The sequence below is a fragment of the Platalea leucorodia genome, assembly GCF_965183815.1.
Source record: "Platalea leucorodia genome assembly, chromosome: 2".
Taxonomy (NCBI): Eukaryota; Metazoa; Chordata; class Aves; order Pelecaniformes; family Threskiornithidae; genus Platalea; species Platalea leucorodia.
Window position 1 is genome coordinate 115003916 of NC_138824.1, and position 24369 is coordinate 115028284.

The 24369-nt window shown below is 47.7% G+C and overlaps 1 protein-coding gene across 1 annotated transcript; it reads right to left on the minus strand.

The window, feature by feature from the left end:
- Positions 1-457: 457 nt before the first annotated feature.
- Positions 458-15863, minus strand: BCL9 (BCL9 transcription coactivator). The gene is made up of 8 exons (XM_082337623.1): positions 15740-15863; positions 12383-12689; positions 10484-10800; positions 9391-9580; positions 8823-8922; positions 6153-8382; positions 3932-4192; positions 458-2525 (listed from the first exon to the last, which is right to left on the minus strand). Exons 2-8 carry the CDS (start codon positions 12433-12435, stop codon positions 1408-1410), a joined length of 4269 nt encoding a protein of 1422 aa, XP_082193749.1. The 5' UTR covers positions 12436-12689; positions 15740-15863; the 3' UTR covers positions 458-1407.
- Between the last annotated feature and the right edge of the window lie 8506 nt (positions 15864-24369).

The window sequence follows — 24369 nt, forward strand, 5'->3', positions numbered from 1 at the left end:
TCACCAGGAGGAAGTGACGGAGACAACAAGTTTTATCTATTCCTTGACCCTCAACAAATTGAGGAAGACAGACTGTAACTATCATCCCTGGGGCGTTCTGAAATAAGACCTCACTCTGCGGAAAAAACAAGCTCAGTTCAGGATTAAGCGAACAGAAGCGCTTTGCAAGGAGCACGCAGCTGCCTACAGACCAGACTTTTAGGAGCTGCCAAAGCTTACCCCACCTGGCCTCTAGGCTGGCTGTGATCACAAGGAAGAGCAAATAGTCATCTGGCCAGCCATCTGACATTCATAGAAACAACTGGACTGGATAAAGAAGACAGTTCATTTTTGTAAGAAACAATATATTTTATTTTTCTGACACCACAGCCCTGGCGAGTGGTTTTGTACCAAATTTAATGGAGGTTACACAGAACGTTTTACGCTGGGGAGGAAAAAAAAATAACCACAAAAAAAATCCTGGATAACTTTTAGTGTCTGTTCCACTCCCACATTAATAAAATCACTTGGGGTTTCTAAGAAAAGGAGAATAGGAAACAGTGAGAGAGACTACTGTAGGATGTAACAGTGTCCAAGTCCAGCCCCTTCCTAGAAGTGGGAAGAGTCCCCACATGAGGAGAGGCTCTCCTAGATTTACTCCCCAAAATAACACAATGTATTGCAGCTGCCATAGGAGGAGACAGAAGGGGGACGGAGAGAGAGAGAAGCCTATTTAATAAAGAGTGGGAGGGAGAGACAGAAGGTGCTGGACAGCACGCCATAATTTGAAAAATATGTCCTTAACTTATTATTTATTTCTTTTAAAAGATTCCCCTCACTGAACTTAAGTTCCTTTTTGTGCTTTTCATTAATACTCTGCTCTGAGGTCGTAGTTTGGTTTTTCTATACATTGGAGTTGAAGGAAAATAGTCCGAAGTTCTGAAGATGGATTCTCCACCTAAAGTAAACAGCCTAGAATCCCATTCTCCTCTCACCCCAAAGACTAAAGTCTCTGCTAAAATCCCTTTTACAATATAGTACAGTACACAAAAAACCCCAAAAATAACCGAGAGTCCTGGGAGAAGCCAGTCCGAAGGACGTAAACATACAGAGAATGGTGCAACTTGTGACAAATGGCAATTCTCAAAATACAGCTACAGATTCTCAAAGCAGGTGCCATCACGGGATACCCAAGTCCACAAAAATAATTTTTAAAAAATAAATCTTAAAAAAAAAAACCACCTGTTAAAATGAATAATTTTTTTTTTTTTCAGGTAATTCCATACATTCGAGATTTCCCAAAGCGTCCTCTGGTCTCTTTTCACCTATTGCATGGCCAAACTGTACTCCTGAAGCTCCCAAAAAAGCGCTCAGGACTTGGAATCTCATCTTGACAAGGATCAGAACATCCAGTCTTATGGTAGCAGCTTAAAACATCATGTTCCCTGGGTTTCCAGGGCCTTGGCTAAATCCTCCCATGCCAACGTCAGCAGCCATACCTCGGGGCCTCATCTGGGGGGGAATCATGATGTTTTGTTGGGGTCCCATCATGCCCTGCATTGACATCATCATACCAGGTGACCCCACAGGGCCCGGGTGGCTGTACAGCCCCGCGGGGGCTCGGTCCTTGCCTGGGATCATGCCCACGGCGGCCACGGGGTTACTCATTAGCGCAGGCTGGCCAGGCATCGCCGTTTGTGCTGGTGACATCATGCGGTGGTGCGGCCCCATCATGCCTTGCTGCAGGAAGGCAGGCGGTCTCATTGGGTTATGACCTGGCATGGACGGAGCCGTCCCAAGAGGGATATCCGGAGTTCCCACTGGCCCGGGGCCCCCCATGCCAGGCAACGTTAGTCCCATCCTTGGGGTCTGCTCTCCTATCATCCCCTGCATGTGGGAGAACCCAGGCCCAGGACCCTGCGGCTGCTTGCGGCCTGGCACCTCCCCACGAGGGAAATACTGTAGTGTCTGGCTAGGCTTCTCCGACGGGATAATCCTGGACAGGTCAAACTCGGGTATTCCCGTGGCTCCAGGACGGATCACCTCCTGCAGCTCTGGATCAGTGAAAACCGAAGGCATATTGTTTCCAAGAACAGTGAAGGAGTCTGGACCGCCAGGGCCTCCAGTCTTGCAAAGTGCTGGATCTGTTGAACTTTGGGGCAGGTTGGTAGGACGCCCCAGAGGTCCTTCTCCGTGGAAGCCCATTCCCGCTGGGAAGTTGCCTTGTCCACCGCTGGGCCCGTTGTGTGGAAATGGCACCTGCTGTGGAGGGGACTGTACGGGAGGGAACCCCTGCGGGAAGCCCAGGCGTCCTTGAGGTACCATTGGAGACTCCTGGGAACCGTGCCCCATCATTGGGTTGTGTGACATCAGGCCGGGTCCCACGGGGACCCCATGAGGAGGTATATTGGGTCCCATAGCATTTGGAGAGGGCATCTGGTTGTTATGGGAAAGAGGCTGGGTCATTCCCATTGGGCTAAGGGTTGGCATTGGACCCACTGGGTTCGGACCTGAAATTCGAGGATTCTGAGAATTAATGCCCATTCCTAGGGAAGAAATAAGGAATCACATTTAGGTAACAGCCAATGATAATCAATAAAGCTATCAGAGAGCTTTCTGCAAGGTTACCAAGTCTGCACACACACACAAAAAAATTAGTGCTAGTAAAAAACCATCAGTAGTGGCTCTGGAAAATGTTATTTTAACCGGAAAATTGATGCCACCTGCACAGCTGCCTCCCTAGGCTTGTTGCTGCCCTATCAAAAAATGACTAAAGCCTGCTCTGCAAGTAGGATCTCAATCCAACCCACATCTTTACTACATCCCTGGCAGTCTAGATGATGCAGGCAGTAACAAACATGTCTGTGACAGATTATCAGCATATGGACACTTGTCCACTGGGAGGAGGCTGAATCTCCTTTCAAAACTCAAGAAGTGATAAATCAGGTAACCCTCGTAAGACTAGCAGGCGACGATCAATGAGGTTAATGAGCTATCATCATGAACTTATTCAATTAGCCAGCTTCCCCAGGTATATTCAGCCACTCTGATCATTACTGCGTGAAACAGAGAGCAAAGCTACAGGTAAACTCATCAAGAATTCATTACCAGTTGCCGCTCTCATGAAACATCCACTCGTCCCCTCTTTCCACTACGTTAATTCAATTGGGTGGAGGGGCTACAGCCTACTTTTGTATTAAATATGTACCCACAAACATTAAGCTATCAGCAGGGATTGGATTTCTCATATAAACATGCTCACCCACAAGACAGCCCAAAAGGACAATGCTGTATTTTACTTTTCCTTTAACTCTCTCAGGTAGGGACCAGGACAGTTTCCCTCAGTCCTGGCTGAGGTCACCTGCCGTTACACATTCCCTGTATGAAAAGATGTATGCTTTGAGAAAGCGCTCTAACACTCTCTTCTGTAACAAAGGCAATCAACAAAACCCAGGAAATGACCAGATGATTCAGTGTCAAAAAAAAAAAAAAAAAAAAAAAAAAAACCACCAAAAAAACCCACAACAAAACACCACCAAAAAACCAAAACCCAGGCACAACTGTGAAGCTTCTGTGACACTGCCTTAAGACAGGGGAAGAATGGTTTCCTCTGGGTAACACATTGTAGGTCTGACCCTTATTCCCATGAGCCGCCTTCACTCACACAAGTAATTCCAGTCTGCCCAAGTGGAAATCTCTCCCATACATATGGGCTTTCCAGATTAGACACTTTCTGAAGAACAGACACTTTCTGGACAGAAAAAACTGGTTGCAAGGAGAATTTCCAACTTCCCATTTCAGAGAATCGCAACTGCCTTCCTCAGAAACAACCCATGGCTATATATTCTTCAAGTTTTTCCCTCTCACCATCTTCATTTGATGAAGCTTCCATAAAAATCACCCTCACTGTGCTGCCCGATAGCTTGGGCTTATGTTTCTTTGAGTTTCTTACCTGGTACGCTGTTCATAGGTGGCAAGTTTGGGGAGCGTGCTGGAGGGGAGTCATCATCCGAGCTGGCCACAGTTTTGATGGCATCATGATAGAGCGGTGTAGAGCTGGGCATGGCAAATTTGGACATCCTGGACATCATAATGGATAGGGGATTCTGGGAGAGGGTCGGCTCTGGAGGCATTGTGTAAGGACTGCTAGAGGGAAGATTTCCAGGGAGAGTCACAGGAGCAGACTGGCTGACTGTGGAAGGAGGTGGACCACCTTAGGGAGGGGGAAAAAAAAAAAATAAAGAGAAAGGAAAAAACACCTTTGTTTTCCTTCTTATCATTTTTTCCCCGAAATCCCACCCTTTTCTCCTAGAAGTCTCAAGAACTAGAAATCCCTTTTATTGCAAGAGAAGATCTGACTAATGCAGTCAAGGCCTGTGAAAGGTAACCAGAAAAATAAGCCTATTGGTCAAGATGGTTAACATTTCTTATCCTGGATTCTGCACTTCTATTGGAACTACCTTGAGCCTCTACAAATCCACACAAAGAATTATCAGGTACGCCTGAAAATCCTACTGTTCATCTTCCATGCACTGAAGAAGGCAGACTTACATACCAGGTCTAGCCATAAAAATCCAAATCCATAATCAATTAATGGCTCCTGCGCCTACCAAATGTCAACTGTAACTCCTTTCCCTTTTTCTTTAGGAGGCATCAAATAAGCACAAAAGACATAGGCAGCACAAGGCAAGCTGTAGCGGATATGATGCTGAGACATACAGGCAGATTTCTGACAAGCTGCACCAGCAGCTACAAGTAAAACTCCTTGTTTATATTTCATTTCAGGTTTTATATACACATATTTACTGCTCATTCCAGTTAAAGAAACATTCTCTGTGCCTATCAGCTTATCATCCTCTGCTCTCCCAGAACTAGAAATAACTTAATTGCACTTTCAATCTCCTTTGTTCTTCGCTGATGAATTTCATGCCACCCAAACCACATGTGAAGGAAAGATGCTAAACCAAAGTTGTGCTATCACTGAAAATTCACTGCACGTTCCTCGGCTCACCCCAGAAAAAGGAGACTAGTGAATACAAAAATTCTGCAATGCCAAAACATTTATGCTGTGGAAAAGCTGCATGTAAAAGCATTTGTTAAGCACAACATTAGGCACAGACTAAAGCATTCGGTTCTGTCTTGGAGGCGCTTGGGCTCATGCTGCAGCCACAAGGGACACCAACATCCAGGCTCCCGGCATCCAGGCTCCCTTCCCGAGCAGGGAGACCCGGCCAGCCATCCTGCCAGCCGGTGCGAGCGGTTACCCTCCCCGCCACCGGTCCCCTGGTCCCCGGGCCCGGGCAGGCGCGTCCTGGCCGCCGCCGCTGCGCCGTTACCCGCGGCAGCACTAGAGGGCAACGCGGGCAAGCCTCCGCTCCCGGCCTCCCGAGACCTTCCCGGGCTGGAAGGCCGCCCAGGGCTGCGGCGCTGGGAGCCTGGACGGAGGGGCAAGCGTGCTCCGGGAGGATTTGGGAGCGGGAAGGAGAGGGCAGAGGCGCGCTGCCAACAGGCCAGGGACGTTCAGGAGCAGACAGGGCAGAGCCAGCACCTGCACCCCGAGTCCCCGGCACGGCACAGCTCCGGCATGCTACCAAATGCTACATACAGTGGTGTTTAGCTCTCTCCAAAACAGCTGAAGCCCGGACAAATGTTGGTACACCTCCCTGTCTGTGGTGGTTAACCTAGAAAGCCATAACCATACCTGAAGCATGTCTAGATATGTGACTGGCTAACTATGCTCAGCATCAATTTGTAGGAGCCTTTATCTCAAAGCATTTTCATAACATCAGCAGGAACTTCTCCGCAAAGCTACAGCCACCAGGAGCTGTGGCACAACAGCCAAAAACCCTTCCGAGAAGAGATTTCTCCCATCGACACTCCACATCTTTTCACACCGCTTGACCCCCCGCCACCTTTCACTTTCACATCCTCAGAGTGACCAGCCCTCACCCCGACACACGGCAGGCACAGCGCAAACCCACAAACACCACAGGAGGAGGAAAAGGGCTTGCGCTCCGCTCACGTAGCCGCCAACCAGACCCTCGGGCCAAGCACCACCTCGCCTCGCGGCACTGCCACCCTGCGAGAAACCTCCTCCCTCTCCCCGGCTCACCCCTCGGGGTAACCCCACGCAAACCCACGAGCCAAGCCTAGCTCGCAGAGGCGGCACTCACCCGACTCCACGTTCCCCAGCATGGCTGGAGAAGACATGGTGAGAGACGCCTTGTGGTTCGGGGGAATCCCAGGGCTCTGCAAAGGAGGCTTTGGAGACGAAGTCCATCCGGGAGAAGGTGCGGGGAGAGACGGAGACTTGAGGTGGACAGGAGAAGCAGCAGCAGACCCCAAGACAGGGGGGGACTTAATGGAGGCAGCGGCAGCTGCGGCAGTGGGGCCCGCAAGCATTCCTGCCAGCTGGGAGGGCGTCTGAGGGGACTTGAGGTTCCCAGAGGGAGACCCCATCATGGGAGACTGGACCTGGCGCATCGTAGGGGATTTCAGGGGGTTGATTCCTGGCGAATGCACCTGACCGGCTGCGGAGATATCCAAGGGCTTGCGGCCGAGGCTGCGCTGTGCAGGGGGAGCAGTGTTGAGGCTATTAGGGTTACTGGTGGGATTCAGAGGTAGTGGCGGCATGTGGCTGAGCCGGTTGTTAGTCCTTTGGTCAGGCCCAATCTGTTCTCTGAGATTTCGGAGACCAACTCCTGGGCCCTGAGACATGGGAAGGAAAGGCCTGGGACCCATGCCATACTCCTGCTGCGGGTGCTCCCCAAACGGCAGCGGCACCATTTTCTGCTGAGAGGAGAGCATCTCCGAGACACCGGGGCGCAGTTTCATCATCTCTTCCGGCCCAACTCCTGCCTCCCTCAGCTTCTGAGGGACCAGGGGTGGGTTGGAGCTCATGCTGACGTTCATGCCCATGTCCCCCTTCATGCCGCCAGGGCCCATCCCGAACTCCAGCTCCCTGCTAGAGGCCATTTGTGGGGGTATTCCTTTCGGGAAGTCCCCCCTGGAGGGGCTCATCGGCCCTTCCACCGGCATGCGAGGGAAGATGGGGTTGTTCCCAGGCTCCATGTGTCTCTGGGAGGGCATCATCCTGTTGATCTCCATGCCAGGCCTGATGCCTTCCATGTTCAGGCCAGGAGGGAGGCCCATCTGTTTCTCAGCCAGCTGCTGCTGATAGAGCTCTTCGGGCAGGCCCTGCGGATTGGGGAACCGCTCCCCTCGGCCAGGGCCACTGAAGACACCCTGGCCTGGAGGGAAGTTTCGGCCATCTGGGATTTTTGGCACGTCGTCTGGCCAACTAACTCCCGAAAGCCCAGGCCGGGAGGCAGGATTCGGGACGCCGGGGCCCTCCATGTCAGGATTAATCATTCCTGCAAAACCAGGCAGGCGCATCTGGCTCCCGGGCATGTTGGGATGAGGGGCCATGCCCCTGGGGGGCAGAGAGTGCGACATGTTCATGCCTTCAGGGAAGGGCTCCGGACCCCCAGGTCCCCAGCCCTCCCCAGGGGTCATCTGGTAGGGAGGGGGAGGGCCTCGGACCACCCCACGAGGCCCGTGCTGATGGACCATCATGTCCTGCAGGGAACACTGCTGCACAACCACCTGCTCTTGCTTTCTTCTCTTCTCCTCGTAAAACTCCTGCTGCAGCTTGAGCCAGGCCACCTGCTCGGGAGTCATGTGGTCCAGGTGGTCTGGGCCTATGGGTCCCGACTGGGAGTTCATTGGTGGTGGCCCCATTTCGTCTGGGGAAAAGGGCATGTCCCTGTGTCCTTGAGGGCCAAACGGAGCCCCTCCATCTGTCCGAGACCCTGACCCTTTGCCTAAACTTTGGGATTGAGCCATCATGGCCTGTATCGGCCCTTCGGGTTTCTTTTGGGGACCATCCAGCACCCCAGCATTTGGGGGTGGCCCCCCGCTTTGCCCTCCCGCAAACTCCTTCTCGTCGGGGAAGAGCATACGCTGTATGTCTCTCAGGGTCTGCAACGAGCGCTCTCGATGCTCCAGCTGCTCCTGTGACAGTCCGTCTGGATTCTCGCCCAAACTGGACGGGTCCCCACCAGACACCTGCTGGGGAGGACCTTTGGGGTCTGCAGCAGAGCTATTGCTACCTTGGGAAACTGGGCTAACTGCTCGATTATTGGGGGTTGAACTCTGCCCAAATCCTTCTGTCTGCAACGGGGTAGAGTTGGCAGGGCTGCCCACAGACATCACTTTGCTTTCCACGCTGGAACTGTCCTGATCTATGGGGCACGGAGGGCCAGTGGATTTGGATACAGGCGCTGACACGGGTGGAGTCGGCTGCATTTTGGCATTCTGGGGAGGGTTCTGGTCCTGGGCGGTGGGGGGCTGCGGCTGCGGCAGGGGCTTGGGTTCAGTCCGAAGTGCAGTGATCTGGGGGTTCTGCAAGAGAAAACCACACGTTGTCACTCATTCATCTTACAGCCATGTCACATAAGCAGAGGTGCAAACAAAACGTCCTGTCTCAACACCGCCAGCCCACACTTTGCAAGGAAGGGTAGCCTTCATGCAGTGATTACAGAGCAGCATCTTGGCCACGCCAAAAGGTATTTTGCTCAAGTATTACAGCAGGTACCCCTTGCTTCTGCGCTAGCTCTGCATGAGCAGTGGGTCAGAAATACATTACCCGAGTATTGCAAGACTCGGGCTCTTCTTTGGATGATCCAAGACATTTATCTGCAGAAGGCTAGGACAACAACTGTCTCTCTCTTTTCCACCCTGAAACTTATTTCAGTATGTAAATAATCATCCACCTCTCTGAATCACACATGCACACGGACATTTACCATTTCCCTTCCCACCCACGTGCAGGTATTCCCTACCAAGGGTACAGTGTTTCGTTCCGCCTTGCTGTTTGAGATGTTCTGGATATGAAAGGACACAATGGTTTCCACCTGTCCCTTCAGCACAGCTTCTGCAGCCCTGCAAAGACAGACAGATGCACATATCCACTTGAAGCTAAGAATTAATTTTTCTTAACCGCCCTCCCTTCTATTCTTCAGCTGGCAGAAGGAAGAGAGACTTAACCACACATATTTCACTCTAGATGAGTAGCAAAAGAAAAATGCTTACATCTACAAACTCATCAGCATGCAGGGTTCATGTCTCAGTTTAAGCCATCCTGGCTGCTACTCACTGCATGGATTGCAAAACAGTATCTACCAGCATTTGCCAAAAAAACCCACACCTCGGAGGAATAAATAATAGCTTCCCAGAGGGCAAGAGGTAGCTACATTCTCCACTCCAGCCCCTGCAGCATCCCCAAAACAAGTAATGACTTTTTGCTACAAGAATGCACTTGATGGAGAAAGCACACTTGAGAATCTCTTGAAAAGGGAGCACAAATATAAGCCCCGCTCCCTGAAGACATTCAAGCATCTACCTACTTACTTGTTGGCCATCTCAGTAGAAAAAACATAAACCACTTTGGATGGAGTCTTCTGCCCACTTGCTGGCTCCAAAGCAGCAGTCAGGCCATGGGAAGGTGTGGAAGACCTCGGGGCTGAAGTATTTGAAGGAGTCATGGAGTGTGGTGTGTGCTGAGAATCCTGGGACTTCACATGATCAGCAGAATTGCAGTCTGGGAGAAAGAGGAAAAAAGAGGGGAAGCTCTTTGGAAAACATTTCTGGAAACTGACCAGAGCTTCTCCTCCTCTTGACATTTCCCGCCTCTCCCTCAAGCACTACTAAAGGCAGTTCTTCTATTATGCCATGCATCTTCCCTCTAATGCCATGCTGTCCTTCAGGCACCACTGGGAGAAAGCTCATCTTGTTCCTTTCCAAGGCAAGTGGCAGTTCCCAGAGCTGATCCCTTTGAATTCTCTAATGGCCACACAGAATAGCAGGAAAACTACACACTAAAATGAACAAATATAAATATGTCTGTGCCCAAGGAGAACACTCTGTGCAAAACTTTACTTTTATTTCCATCCAGCCACCTTAGCCAGGTGACCTCGAAAATGGACAACAAAGGAAAGATGGACAACTGCACATCTAGTCTGTTTTTGCACTACCTCACAGAGGCAATGTTGGAGCCAGGAACAGAACACAGGAATCCCAACTCTCTGGCTTGTGTTACCAGTCAGGGTGCTACGGGTTATGTATCTGTGTTGACAAAACAGGCTTGCATATTGTTCAAAACCCCAGTTACAACAGAGCAGTTCCTGAAAGGCCAAAGGCCAGAAGGAAACCAACAGGTTGCATTTGTACTTTCAAATCCTCCGGGGGAGTTTCAGAGTTACAAAGGAACTTTCCCACCAGAGTCAGGTCTGCACTTTAACTGAGCGTGAACAGGACATTCACCAATGCCAGCCATGACAACCTCTCCTCTTCGCCTGCTCTCAAGACCTTCAGACTTCGTTGGCTGGAACTTACAGAACCCCAGACAAATAAATGTTTCGCTAACACTTGCATAGCAATTCTCCATCTCACAGAGGACTCAGGCTAATTGTCTGCACTTGCGCATGAATCCTAGCGAACATACCTTTGATTTCGGGGTCATCATTAGGAGTCCCAGCTTCCCTCTGTTCAAAGGAGTCCGCCGAAATGCTCCTCTCTCTCTTCCCCTTCCCCTTGGCACCATTTCCAGCCCCATTCTTCAGCCCCATGCTCCCACCTGGGCCAGGGAGCACTTTGGGGGGGTGACCCCCACTTTTGGGGTCACAGGGAGAGGGCTGGGATTGGCTGGTGGAGCCCCCTTGTTTGCCCTGGTTGGAAAATTTGGAATCCAGCTGGGGGTTGCCAGACGGGGACATCACTGTAGGGGGACGGACCATCACCTCCTGCTTTGATTTGGGGCTACTGGGGGCAGAGCAAAAAGAGAAAAAGAAAACAAAAGTGACAAATCACACCATGGATTCATCCAACCCTGTCGGAACAGATGAGGAAGAAGTAGAAACAACCACTGCCACCTTTGCAAGCTAAGACAATTGCTGACAAATAAAAAATGCCTGCAAGCTTAGAGTCATGTGCTTTTTTGAACATGCCCTGAAAGGGTTATTATCCAAGATGGGATCTCATTGCTCAAGAAGGCACTAGGGCAAGCTACAGACCTGCCAGATCCCAGGAACTGCTGTCACATGAGGACCTACCTCTGGGGCTTCTGTCAATAAAGAGAACGGTTTCTATGTGCACAGAGAAGCGCCTCACACCAAGACCAGCTCAGAGTAAACAAACAAGGCACAATAAAGTTCACCTCGCCACTCTCCTGGACCCCAACTATATGCCGCAGCTCTGATCAGAGTAGACCCCCCCTGCCCCCTCCCTTGCACCTCCCTATCCAGTTCTGCAGGGAGCACAAGGAAAACCCAGCATTACTGCAGCATTCATCATACATTGGGGCGAGCTGCCAGGAAAACACAAACCTCTGACCGTGAAAACAATTAAACCAGCTACAACCTGCCTCTGAAAAAGAAAAAAGAAGGATACCATCTCCCTGCACACTCCTGCAAAATGGGGCAGATGAAGCTTCTTTAATTTGCCAAAAGAAATTCAGAGTCTTTCCTTCCCTCTTCCATTCAGCAAATTGCATCCTAAAAATAGTTTGTTCCTCTGGGTTTTATACACACATTAGCCACCCCTTCCTCCTCACCCTCCAGTTACTCCATTGCTATCAGATCTTCTGCATTGTGTTTTCCCAGCATCACTGCCACTTCCAACAGGCAGCGCTTGCTAGCATCCTCACTGTGGGACTTACACAAGCAGTCTCCTCCATTGGACATACATCTGACTCAGAGGCAGTTCCTCTGAATTACTCTTAAGCTCCAAATGACCTCTAAGAGTAAATATTCAAACGCGAGAATGCTGTCAATCAGACCATTTTAAGTCCCTGGACAGTGCTTTGCTTCCATATTTTTCCCCTTCCAAATTAGCGGAGGAGAGTTGCTGACCTGCTGCACTGGCAGGTGAATGATGCAGAGGATCTCAGTGCACAGCTGATCAGTTCTCCAGGCTGTTCAGGCCAATAATACAGAGGAGGCATTTTGTGTGAAAGTACAGAGAGACCTTCTGCTGCCCAACTACCCCTTGGGGAAACAGATAATTAGAAGAGGTGGAAGAAAAAAAAAAACCAACAAAAAAACCAGATAGAAGCAGCATGTTTACTCTCCTACAGCCTATTCAGACAACTGATGGGACGGAGGAGGGCACGAGGAACGTAGAATCCGCACCTCACGGGTCTACAGCTTTCAGCTCACCCTGAGCCTAGCAAACGCGAAGGCTCGTCAGTACTGTGCAGCCAGTGCTCAGGTACTCAGCAGGTCCAACGGGAGCGCAAAGGAGGACCAGTAAGTGACATGCAGCAGTCCTCGTCTAATCCTGCAGCAGAGCAGGGACAGCACCACGCACCAATCCAGAGCAGCTGACTGCAGGCTCTTTTCCTTACCTCTGCGTGTTGCCTGACGGGGAGTTCCTCACTTTGGGGTTACTGGAATGCATTGACAGAAATCCTGAGCTCACAGTCTCACACGCACGCAGATGGGCTCTCGTCAAGTTCCTCTGGGGAGTGTGCCGCCAGAGGCAGCGTCGAAGCACTTTCTGCCACCCGCTTCTCTCAATGCTGGCTGTCTGCTTGCCTTTTTTCTCTTTGCTCCTCTCTGGTTTTGCACTGGGCGCTTCCCTCCTGCAGCTCCAGCATTCTCTAGACGCGTGCCTCCTGCTGCCCAGGGGAAGTCTCGCATCTCCAGGGCACACTGTTAAAAACACCCCACAAGAAGAAAACAGAAAACCAGTGAGGAACTTTCCAAGCAGATGTGTCTGGTGTGAAGCAATAAATGGCACTTCTTCCCCCATTACTGAGAAGACGCAGGAGAAGAGCTTTCAGATGGCTCAGTACAGCTGTGTATTTCAAACCGGAGGCAGCCCTGGATGGCCATTCAGTTTACAGGCAGTGAGGCCACCTTCCCTTCATCCAAAGCAAATCACTCTGGAGTCAACAAAACAGGGAAGCGCCTCGTATCTGGACACTTTGATTCTGCATCTGTGCTCAGCTTGAAGACACCTCACAGCAAGTCAGTAGGAAGCCAAAATTACAAATCCCCAACATGACTTAGCTATCCAGAATTCCCCTGTGAATGGCCGTAATCTGATATTTCTTAAGAACATAAACTCTGCTCAAATCTTTTCTGTCTCCTTGGTCCAATATAACTAGACATATGTTCAATGATGTGTGCTAAGGACTGCACAAAGGGAGGGAAATAAAATAAAATTCCTTCCTGACCACCTGTAAGCAACCAGCTATGCTGTGATTACTCTGAAAATACCAGGTTAGTCACTCATTATATCTATTAGAAAGGCCAAAAGATCACTAGAGACCTACACATCTAAATTTGCTCCACACCACTATACAGACTATTGAGACTTAAAAACAAACAAAAAAAAACACAAAAAACAAAAACCAAAAAAACAAACAAACAAAAAAAAAAACCAAAACAAAACAAAACCCAAAAATAAGCACTTTTTCAGCTTCTTTCTAAGAAACAATATGCATGACGCAGGCAATAAGGCACATAAAACCATTTCTGGAGGAGGAAACTATTGAACATTACTGTTTACGTCCTTTGGGCTAAATTATTTTGGAACAAATTTCTGTCTTGTTTATGTTTCAACAAAATCTCTCCTGTTCATCTCACCTACTCAGATGCAAATCCACTTAATTTAGAATCTAACCAAGATTTATTGTTAATGTATTAAGCATTGCTAGTTAAATATTATTCAAATGTAAATATTCCCAGTATTCCTTCGCAGCACCAAAGAAGCAGTTTCTTCCTCTGTATATCAAATGAAACAAAATAAATCTCACCAGGCTGGGAGTGTCTTGAATTTTATGAAGAAACTACTGTTCAAACGGCGTTTAGAAAACAAAAACTGGTTTGCTTACATGCTGACACCAGAGGATTAAGAAACACAGGCACTACGTGACCACCTCTGGCCAAGGAGAGTTATCAGTAACTTGTAATATTGAGTACCATGGTTTTCCAGTTCTCCAAATTCATCTCGTTGTGAGGTTGTGCCATTACACTTCTTAGTGGCTTTGCACTGTTGTACTTTAACATGATAGTGCCCCACATTGCGGTTTTTCCAGGAAGCTCTGCATCATCTCCCCAAATTCTCCTCTCTACCACACGCCTCCTTCATGACCCAGAGAAATCATCCCGCTCCCTATTCTCACCTCCACTGTGCTGCACAAATCCATTAATGCGAGGGAATGTTTCTGCAATAAAGGTCTCATTTTTTATGCCTCCTATCAGGCACAATCAGATGAACTCCAGTCTGAGCCACACACTGCACAGGATCCACATGCCTCTCTGGGGCTATCAGCTGGTTCTCCCACTGATTTTGCGAACAATGTTGGAGTTAATCTATTACTATTGTTACTACTATCGTGCTGTAATTGGAGCTGTGCTATACAGATACATTAAAGACAAGGGAGAACATCTTCACAAGTATCTAAATTGTACCATCTTCGCATGCAAATTTGGCTCCTCTGTCTGTTTTGACAACAAAACCGTAACATTATCAACAGCACGCAACTCCACTTTTCGAAAAAGATTTATGCACGTGTAAGTCAGTGGAACTCACTGATACTTTGGGGTCCTCACTTACGGCGAAGGTGTGACTGAAAACAGTGAATTTCAGGTAAAAAAGAAAAAAGGAACAATAGCATTAAAGCGAGCAGAGCTCAATGCTAAAAGGAGGATGCGGATGCCTCTGTGATGAACGTAAGTATTCTAGTTGTTTCATCCTCTGCTTTTCCACTTTTGAAATTTATGCATTATCATGTTACCTTTTATTTTAAGACGAGAATTTTCTCAGACTCCCAGTCTTACACAGTGCAACAAGAAAACATGAAGAACAGAATCAGGATCACACTAGCTGCACAATATTTCTGGCATCACCAAACTTTCAAGTATTTTACGGGGGGGAAAAAAAAACCACTCTAATTTTTTAACCCTACTTTTTTATTATCCTATATACATGTATCTTCCATCTATTAGAACTGAATTTTCCAATCTCAGTTTAAATTTCTTCTTACCAGAGAGAGCTATAAAGGATACGTCAATATATTCATTGGTGGAACAACGGCAACTCAACTTCCTCCGCTTCTCATTTCTGCACACTGGGAATGTACCATCTTTTATAATGCGAAATGGAATGCCTCATGATTTTTCTAAATGCACTTCTAACATACGTATGTCTGGGAATCTAGGGTTCAATAATGGAAAAGCTCTAGAGAAATGTATTTTTGCAGCTGGAGTCTGGCTGCCATAGCAAAGCCTTCACCATCGCTCTAAAATTAGAGGTAGGGTCACTGACAGTGAACGGTCAAGCCACTTTTCAAGACATTTTGGCAAACTACATCCAAGGCTGTATTTTCAGGATTGCTTTAATGGCAATGGCTGCAGGGAAAAGGGATGGTTCAACTGTCTACTCATTCTCACCACCTCTCTCCTGACCAGATCAGGGAAAGATCTGAATGGGAACTAACCCAAGGGAAACAGCAGAAATCTCTATTCAGCTGTATCAGTCCCCTGATCTGGTTGATCATGTAACCACATCAGTGCCACTGCAAGCTCAAAGGAGGAGGTGAGAACAGGTGAAAAGCAGCCTCACCCCACTTGGTTGCAGCTTACAATTTGGATGGCTTAAAATGTCTTCAAACCTCAACTGCAGAGACAAAAAGAGATGGACCCGCATTTGCAGAGATACGATAGGTCCTCGCCCTTCCAACAAGTAAGCTTACCAAGACCCCTGGTGTCACGACACGGCAGTACTCATTGTGGAGGCCATGAGTTGCGAACCACTCGTCTCACAAGAACAGATCACCTGGAAAAAGAAGAGAGAGGAAGAGCTTCACCAACAAGAATGCACAGCCAAGCTGTGCATCCCTCCCATGCATCCAGCCCCAGAAGCAGAGGAATCAAAACCTGCTCTGAACCACCGACAAGGGGAAGCCTCTGCTCAGATTGGCAAGATTCGTCAGCACCAAAAAAGCTACCATCAGACTGGAAGAGCCTGAAGATGCGTGCTGCACATGGTGGGGGAGATATGTCAGACCTGCTTTAGCACTCCCACATTTGAGCTAGCTGGATTCCCATGAGCTCACCTGTGCTTAGAGAAGCTGGCACAAAGCTCGGACATGTAACCTCCCCTTCTCTGCACCTATCTCTCTTCAAAGGCTCATCCTTCCCCTCACTATGAGCCCAGCAATTTCTACCAAACCCGTGCTTCGTATATATGACCTCCTCCACAGCCAGCCAACATATAAATAAAAACATCAAGCGCCAGGTAAAGCCAGGCTCAGTCACATCTAGGGGAAAACCAGGCAGGTTTTAGAAGGAAGAAGCACTATCTAATGTTCTGGCAGCTCCTACTTCACATCACTGTGCTACACTACAGGGAGAAGGGAATCCAACTGCAAACCTTCCCAAGTAAGACATACTGCAAGTTTGCTCAAGATAGAGGGCTCAGCCCCACCTTGTACTACCGTTATTTCCTATAGGGCCAAAAGAGTTCATGGCCCAAGAACCGATCAGCCACACTTTCAGTAATGGAGACAACCCTACATCAGTTAATGCTCACTCACATGTTAAAGAAAGTTCAAGTGCCTGAAAGTTCTGCAATACAAGGAAATGCAGACTCTGAGGCATGGCTCAATGGTAAACTTGAGGTCAGTAAAGAAAGACGGAGCAGCTACCTGCCAGCTTCTCCCTCACCCACTGTGAAAACTGGAGAGGCTACAAGAACAGTATGAATCCAGACGACGTTCACACTGCCAGGGCCAGCGTGGTCTCCCGGAGCACTCTCAGCTATTTACGCGGCACGGACGGCCTTGCAGTTAAAGTACGACTGCAAACCGAAATCACTACCAGAGGTTTTCTGTGTAATCCCAACGCATTCTGCTGACCAGATCTCCCAACAGGAACACAGGAGCTGTTGCGAGGCTGAATTAGTTACGCATTGTGAAACCCTGGGCATATTCTCTTCCCTCCAACAGTCTCCAACTATTATCTGCTGCAGCTTCACCTTAATAATGTAGCAATGTGCTGCCATGTAATCCACTTCAACAAAACCAAACTACAAAGCTAGTCCCAAACAATGCAGCTACATTCTCCACCCAGTCCGGCCAAATCAAACAATGAAATCATCAACGTGATAGACCATCCTTATCTAGCCAAGTCATACCTGCAGACAGAAGCTGAAACAAACACCTATCGCAACAAGCTGCTTCATCCAGAAAAACCTACCACAGCAGCACAATCATCCCTGAATCCAATTACCCAGTTATTTCTCCTCTCCCCTTTCCCCCACCCCACCCAACAAAACAATACAGGCTAAGCCATGCCAGTGCCAATACTGACACACCTCTATCAAAGCAGCAACAAAAATCACCTTTTCCCTTGAAAGGGAAAACATGTGAACACCAGCACGCATCAGGATGGAGAGAAGCTATCACAGCAAATGCTCGGGGCTCTATTGCTTGAAACATGCAAGTTCAACTTCGCAAAGCTCTGGAGCCGGGCAGCCTTACAGACCATGGCTCAGGACTGCAAGAGGGACACAAATGATCAGACACGATCCATCTTTAAGGCTACCCAGCCAAGTTATTGCAATGTAATTCCTTCCCCTAGTTTGCCATCTCTGCTGCTCACCTGCACGGCCTTAGCCCACAGTCAGCGCAAGACAGCTTGCTTCACAGTGATTTTAAGAGCAAAAGGGTGAGAGCATGTACACGAGCAGCTACCAGAGTAACTAACAAGACAGAAATGCACATCTTAGCTTACCTTTAGGTAACTTATTCATGAACCATCCCTGTATTTCTATGAACTAGCCACCATATTATTGTACTGCAAATAGAAGGAAAAAAACATCCAAACTAGCTTATTCCTCCTTTATGCCCTTAAACTGCAGAAGCTCGATAGTGACAACTGGTCAGGTACTTGGAGGTGTACAGCATGATGGCTGCTTCAGCAGAAGAGCTGCAGTTAGCACTGATTCACTTCAGTCTTTTCTCCCCCTTTGAGAAGGAGAATGTGAAGAGATGAAATAAAGGCATACCAAGCAGATAAAAGTATCAAACTTGTGGCCTTACTGTGACACGAAGCATTAAAGGCAAGAAATCTCTTTCTCTGTGTACAAGAAAGAGCACACTTCTTTTTTCCCCGCGGCCTGAGACTGACAGTCTGTGCTGGACTGAGGGTGGCGACAACCCAAAGTCAGCATGGAAAAAGAAAAAAGGCTAGAGACCTGCTGCTACAGAAAACAAATGACGACTTTGAACACAAGCTGAGCCAGCACCCTGAATTGTAGCTGTGGTAGCGGAGGGTGAGAGAAAGGAGAGAGAGAGAGAGTAAGGGACTGCTCCGGGAAGAGCAGCGGCTTCAGGACGGACCAAGAAGAGCAGCAGCAGCAACAGGAGCTGTTTGAGCAACTGCTCATCCCGACAGCCACCAGGAAGCAAACCTCTGCGTGTGCATCCACCAGCGGATTCCCCGCGCGACCGGAGAGGTGGGGTAAGGCAATGAATCAACCGACGCGCTCCTCCAGCGCAATTTTACTGGGAAGGGCACATCCTATTTCTCTGACCCTCATTCAACCATGTGAGAGGGAGAACCGCTGCACCGGCAAAAAGTGACTCCGCGACACCCAAGACACCCCAAGAGCTACCACTGGTTTTCACCACGTGCTGCAATTACAGGTTTTGTTAAGCATTTGCTTATTTTGCAGACTTGCAGCTGAACTGCACGTGTTACTTTTTAATAAGCTGCTGTTTAATAAAGTACTTGATCACACACCTCATTGATAAAAAGTGCCACTGGGAAACAAGGAGGACGCAGGAAGTGTTATTCAATGCTTTTATTGAACTGTCAGACTCCCTTAAGAGCATATAAAAGTGAAAGCAAATAGATAAATTGACATGAGTATTCCACACCCCACACATCTCCCCATGACACTTGAGGATACGGGGACACAGGACACTCTTCAATCCCTTGAACCAGTCCCAATTTCTAGATACGGCCCCTACTAAGGGCTTTTAACTACACCTTTAAATCTGTCCCTACCTCTTAGCAAAAGCTGTTCCCCTCATCTTCTCCCATGCACGCACAAAGCATGTGCTTGTAATACAACTAGTACTGGACCCATCAGCATTCAAATAGGTTTGTCAAAAATGCCGCCTTATCTTCTGTACACCAAGCACGTGCTGGACCCAGGAAAGCAACTTCAACCAGCCTAAGTCTATCCAACCCTATCCCTTCCAGCCATCGCTAGCACTTGTGCCCCAGCTGAAAACTGCCTCGAGATAAGATATGATTAATGTTCAGGAGACAAGCTTCCCGTTTCAGCCAAGCCGGTGGCCACATGCTGACTGGCGCTGGCGCAAAGGAGGCAGCAGTGACTGACGGCACAGGCATGGAGAGGCTTAAGCTGGTTGTTCAAACACACTTGCATCCTTCTCCTGCCAGGTCCCTCTGCTCTTTTTCTTAAACAGGGGCAGAAAATGCAACAGGTACCTAAAGAACTGCCGGGGCTAAAGACACAGTATCAATACGCACATCATCTGGACACAACACAACTCTGCTTGTCCAAGCAAGTCATCAGTAGATGGCCTGACTACCTACTGTCCCGGCTCTTTCCATTGCAGGGTGTGCAGACCTCATCCTTTAATCAAACTACGCAGTTATCACACAGTAGACTTTCAGCTGGTTTGTTCGTGTGCTCCATCTGCCAGAAAGGCAGTTGCCACTTGCACCAAGGGCACCTCATACGGTACATGGACCATATTCTACCCAAAGCAGCTGCTGATTTGGGGAAAATATCATGTTCTGTCATTCCCTAGTAAACCACAAATCCCGTTTACTTATAAATCATTTTGTCAACATCAAGAGCTAACTTGTTAATACTAAGCTCATTAGACAGCAACTCGCAGCCAGTCACCAATTTCTAGATGGTCCTAACTTATCCTGAAACAGTATGGATTTTTCTATGTTTATGTCTTGGCAGTAAAAAACAAAGGCATATGCAAAGTCCTCACAGTTTCCCAAGGCCAAAAATTCCTCCTTATGCACGTCAAAGGAATCACTGCTAATCCCAGATCTGCACAGCATTACCTCTTTCTTCATGGTCTTGCACCAGAAGTGACTCTCAATCAAAAGAAGAATCCAGAACTTGTCACCTAAACTCATTTTGCTGCATGAATGTGAGGACTACACAATCTTCACCAGGCTCATTACAACCTCCACAGAGAAAACAACTCCTCTCATACACGTGGTGTGTGTGTGTACCTCTCTGTTAACCTCTAAAACATGGGCAGGTTATTGCCCACAACTACTTCAATGCCTTGAAGCACAGAGAAAGTGGTTGAGCAAAGACAGGCTCACTTAAAACTAACACCTTGATGACCTACAAGCACATTGACAGGGAAAGAGCGGGCAAGACTCTATGCCATTACGAGGAAGAGAAGTTCCTTCGAGTAGCTCAGATTAATTTAAGAATTTAGGACCACAGGGTAAACCTCCCAGAAACTGTAAGAATACACTCAATCACCCCCATGCAAATTCAGTACACGTGGTCATATAAACGTAGCTCCACTGAGCCTACTTGTGCCTGCCCATCCACATACCTTGAGTAAGACAGTGCAGATACTCTTTCTCCTGCACTTTTGCCCCCCAGCTCCTATCACCACACACATGGACATTTTCCAAAGAACCAGTCCCTCCTGAAGTCCACTCAAAACAGGGACAGCCATAAAAGTCCAACCTTTTGCTCCCTGTCCTTAAAAAGCATAGTCAAGACAATCACTGACAAAGCACAACACAAACCTGAAGGCTCAGAGACTGAAGTGTTTTATGACATTTCTCATGTAACCATCCCCTGCTCTCCCACATCGGTATCTCCACCGACTATTCTCTTCCTTCCTCCTTCTGACAAACACATGGATAACAAACAGCAGCCATGACATAAAGGCTATTTAAGTAATTATTCTTTTTAGGTATTTGCAGAAATAATTCTAAAATAATCTTTTGCAATAGGCACGTTGTTCGCTACACTCATAACCATCACTTTCAAGAGCTGCGAGTAACACTAACACTTTTTGTCAAAAAGATAACTACACGTCCGTTAAACTTTATTTTTACTGCATCTAACAACACTTCAGTGTGTTTTTAATACAACAGGGATGAACAGCTGTCCTAGACAGTTCCTGATTTTGTACAACTCTTTCCACAACTCCTTCTCCAAAGTAATGGAGGAGACAGACACTTATGGAGGAGACGGACACTTATGGACACTGGTGAGCAGATTCAATCTGTACACAGCCAGACACGTGAAGTCTGGTTCAATTTCCCAGGTACTATTATGTTAAAAAAAAAAAAAAAAAAACAAAAACAACCCCCCCCCCCCCCAAAAAAAAACCACCAAAAAAAACCCATCACACACTTGAACTACTTGGTCCACCTGGGACTAGAACAACCTCTTGGCAAATTCTGACACACTTCCAGAAATCAGTTTGGGGAAAAAAAGCCAAGAGAAAAACCCTAAATGAACCCAAAGCCTAAGCTACAACTATCTGCTTCTGTACACTTCCCCTTGCTGCTCGCACCATTTCAGCTTCACCAGCATTAGTGGCATTTGCCCGTGCAGGTCGGCCGGACTGCTGCCAGGGCATTAGGCACGCTGTCGTGTAACCCGTAGCGCGCCATGACGTCACAGTGACCTCAGCTCAGCCTCAGCGCACTCCAGCGCAGCTGCCAACATCAGTTCAGCTCCACCTATGTTAGCAATGCTGGGAGCAGTCCATGTACATTATGACTGGAGTTTTAAGCACTTTACGTGGAGCGTCACTTACCTTAGCAGCAGCCTGTCTGCTCTAGAGTTCCTACTATTGTTAACACTGATAAAGATCAAAAGCTCTAGCAATAAGGGATTTTTCAAGAAATGTTTTAACAGTATTTCCCTAATATATGACAGGCTTCTGCAGCTTACTACATCACGTTAGCAGTTAACAGCCCCAGCATCAGTCAGTATTACATGCAGGAGTCCGGTGGATAATGCTAGAGCTTTCCACAGGCTGCTTCCATAGCTTTGCCTTCTCTCAAAATGTCATCCACTTTTTGGGAACTAGGTAATGTGTGCGGAGCCAGAGGCAATCTCTTTTCCCTTACTTCTCTGCGTTTATTTTTTCTAAAATTTAAATAGGGACATCAGCATGAACAACCATAGGTAAAAGACACCTGTATCAAAGCTTGCCAGCAGCCCATTCTTCAGAAACTAACCCTTGGGCGGGGGGGGAAGGATGTGGAAATAACGGATGGGAAGACAGGACCGAGAAGACACCAGTTTGTTCTTCAACATGTAGTAAACAGTGTGGTCACTGTTTAAGCAGAAGGCTTGGGAGAAATAACCCACCTATCAGTTCAGCACGGAAAAAAACAAGCACTTTTTCTTTTCATTTCAGCATCCCTTCACTGGGCTTCCAGAATGAAAGGTAAGAAACAGTCCTCAGGCATAACTCCTCAGGCTGCAATCTTGTCAGTTTTCATAAGCTAAGCGGGGCTGGGATGGGTCAGCACAGGACAGACCTCCGAGGAAAACCCAGTGCTACAGCAAGCAGTAATTCCCCAGCATGCGGCAAGGGGACATCACACACACGCCTGTCAGAATTGCTGGCAGCGACCCACACACCTGCCTTCATGTTAACCTTCACCTTCGGAGGTGTCTGGTCTCTCTCTCTCATCCCAAAGGAGCAGTTTTTCAAGGCTCCCCTAAGCGTTGCTACCGTTCCGACCAGTTTTCATTCAGGACTGCCACCACCAGCTATCCCTCTGCTCCGCTCCCTTCGGCGAGCCCTCCTGCTGTTTTACAGCACAGGTGCTCACCCCTGGGAGGCTCAGCACTGCAGAGCAGGCATTCCCGCAGGGGCAGAGCTGAAGAATTACTCTATCCCACGCAGCTTACTGCTGGGCAAGATGTGTGTCGAGGGGTATGCATTCCCGGTGCGCTGCACCTCTCATTTCTTTGCTTTTAGACCCACGTTAGGCATGTGAGATGTAGCACAACCTTTAGCAACACAGTGCGGTGCTTCCGTATACTGGTTTCCTAGTCATTAAATGCAGGATCTTCAGCAGAGCAATGACTCTTCTAAGGAGTAAGGCACTTCAAAGAACTCCAGCAAGCAAAGACTGCATGTACACAGTACTCCATGATGCTACATGATTATATCAAAGCTGCTGGGATGAAAAACTGACATTTGATAAATAACATGAGGTCACCTAAAAGATCTCAAAACCCTGCATGTAAAAATGTTATTTTGACAAGAAATTAAGCAATTGTATGATCAGGTCTATTACCAAATCCACTGCTTTGACATGACCTTATAAAAGTATGAAGAGCATGCAATTCCAATTGCTGCGGGATCCTCCTTCACCCAACACAAGATGTACGTGTTTAATATTCCTCTAGTTAGCCACGCATGTACAGCAAAGCCTAACGTACTTCAAAGTATTTACAGTACTGTATAAACAGAGCGCTATTTTCAAAGACTCATAACTGTCAAATCAAAGCTAGCTTTCACAAGAACATTCAGAAGCATTTCTGCTGGATGGTGGCTATTTGCCTGACAGTTTCAACTTTCTATCCCCAGCCACAAGAAGGTTAATTTTTTTTTATATATATATATATATATATATATTTTTTTTTTTTTTTTTTTTTTTAAGAGAGAGAAGAAAGCATTTTCTTGCTAACAAGCTGTCAAGCCATTTTGGCCTGAAGTTCTTTACTCCCTTCTCATGCATACATATAAACCATGGTGGAAAACTTCAATTCCCCTAGCAAAAGTTCCGAGAAGAGTTTCACCATACGTAAGACCGCCGCAACTCTCCATCGTAACAGCTCTCGCTGTAGAAGCTGTGCCGGCTCACCTCGACAGGCTACAGCTTTGTTTTATATTACCCTGCAAATACATTTCTAATCAATCCTCGAACAAAATCAGATTGGTATGTAGATAAAATACTGCCATTTCACAGGCAGTGGAACAGCAATATCAAGACACCTGAAGAAGTCAGCTTAGCAAAATGCAGCGAGCATAGCTCTGAGCAGCCTGAAAAAGGGTCTACTGCTTGATCTTACCCAGTGTTTGTATCAGTGAACCACTAAACCCGAATTTTCCTTCAGGTTTTGCATAATTCTGTACACACTGCAGAGGTGGCAAAGATGGCTTCATGCAACATACACGAGCAGACTTACAGATTTAAAGCCATTTGTAGAGCCTAAGTAACATGGTCGGGTAGATAAATCACAGGCACATGAAGAGGCAGGTTCTGTTCTCAAGTTCGCCACCAAAACCAACCCAACCTGGTTTTAAAAAAGCCCATGGGC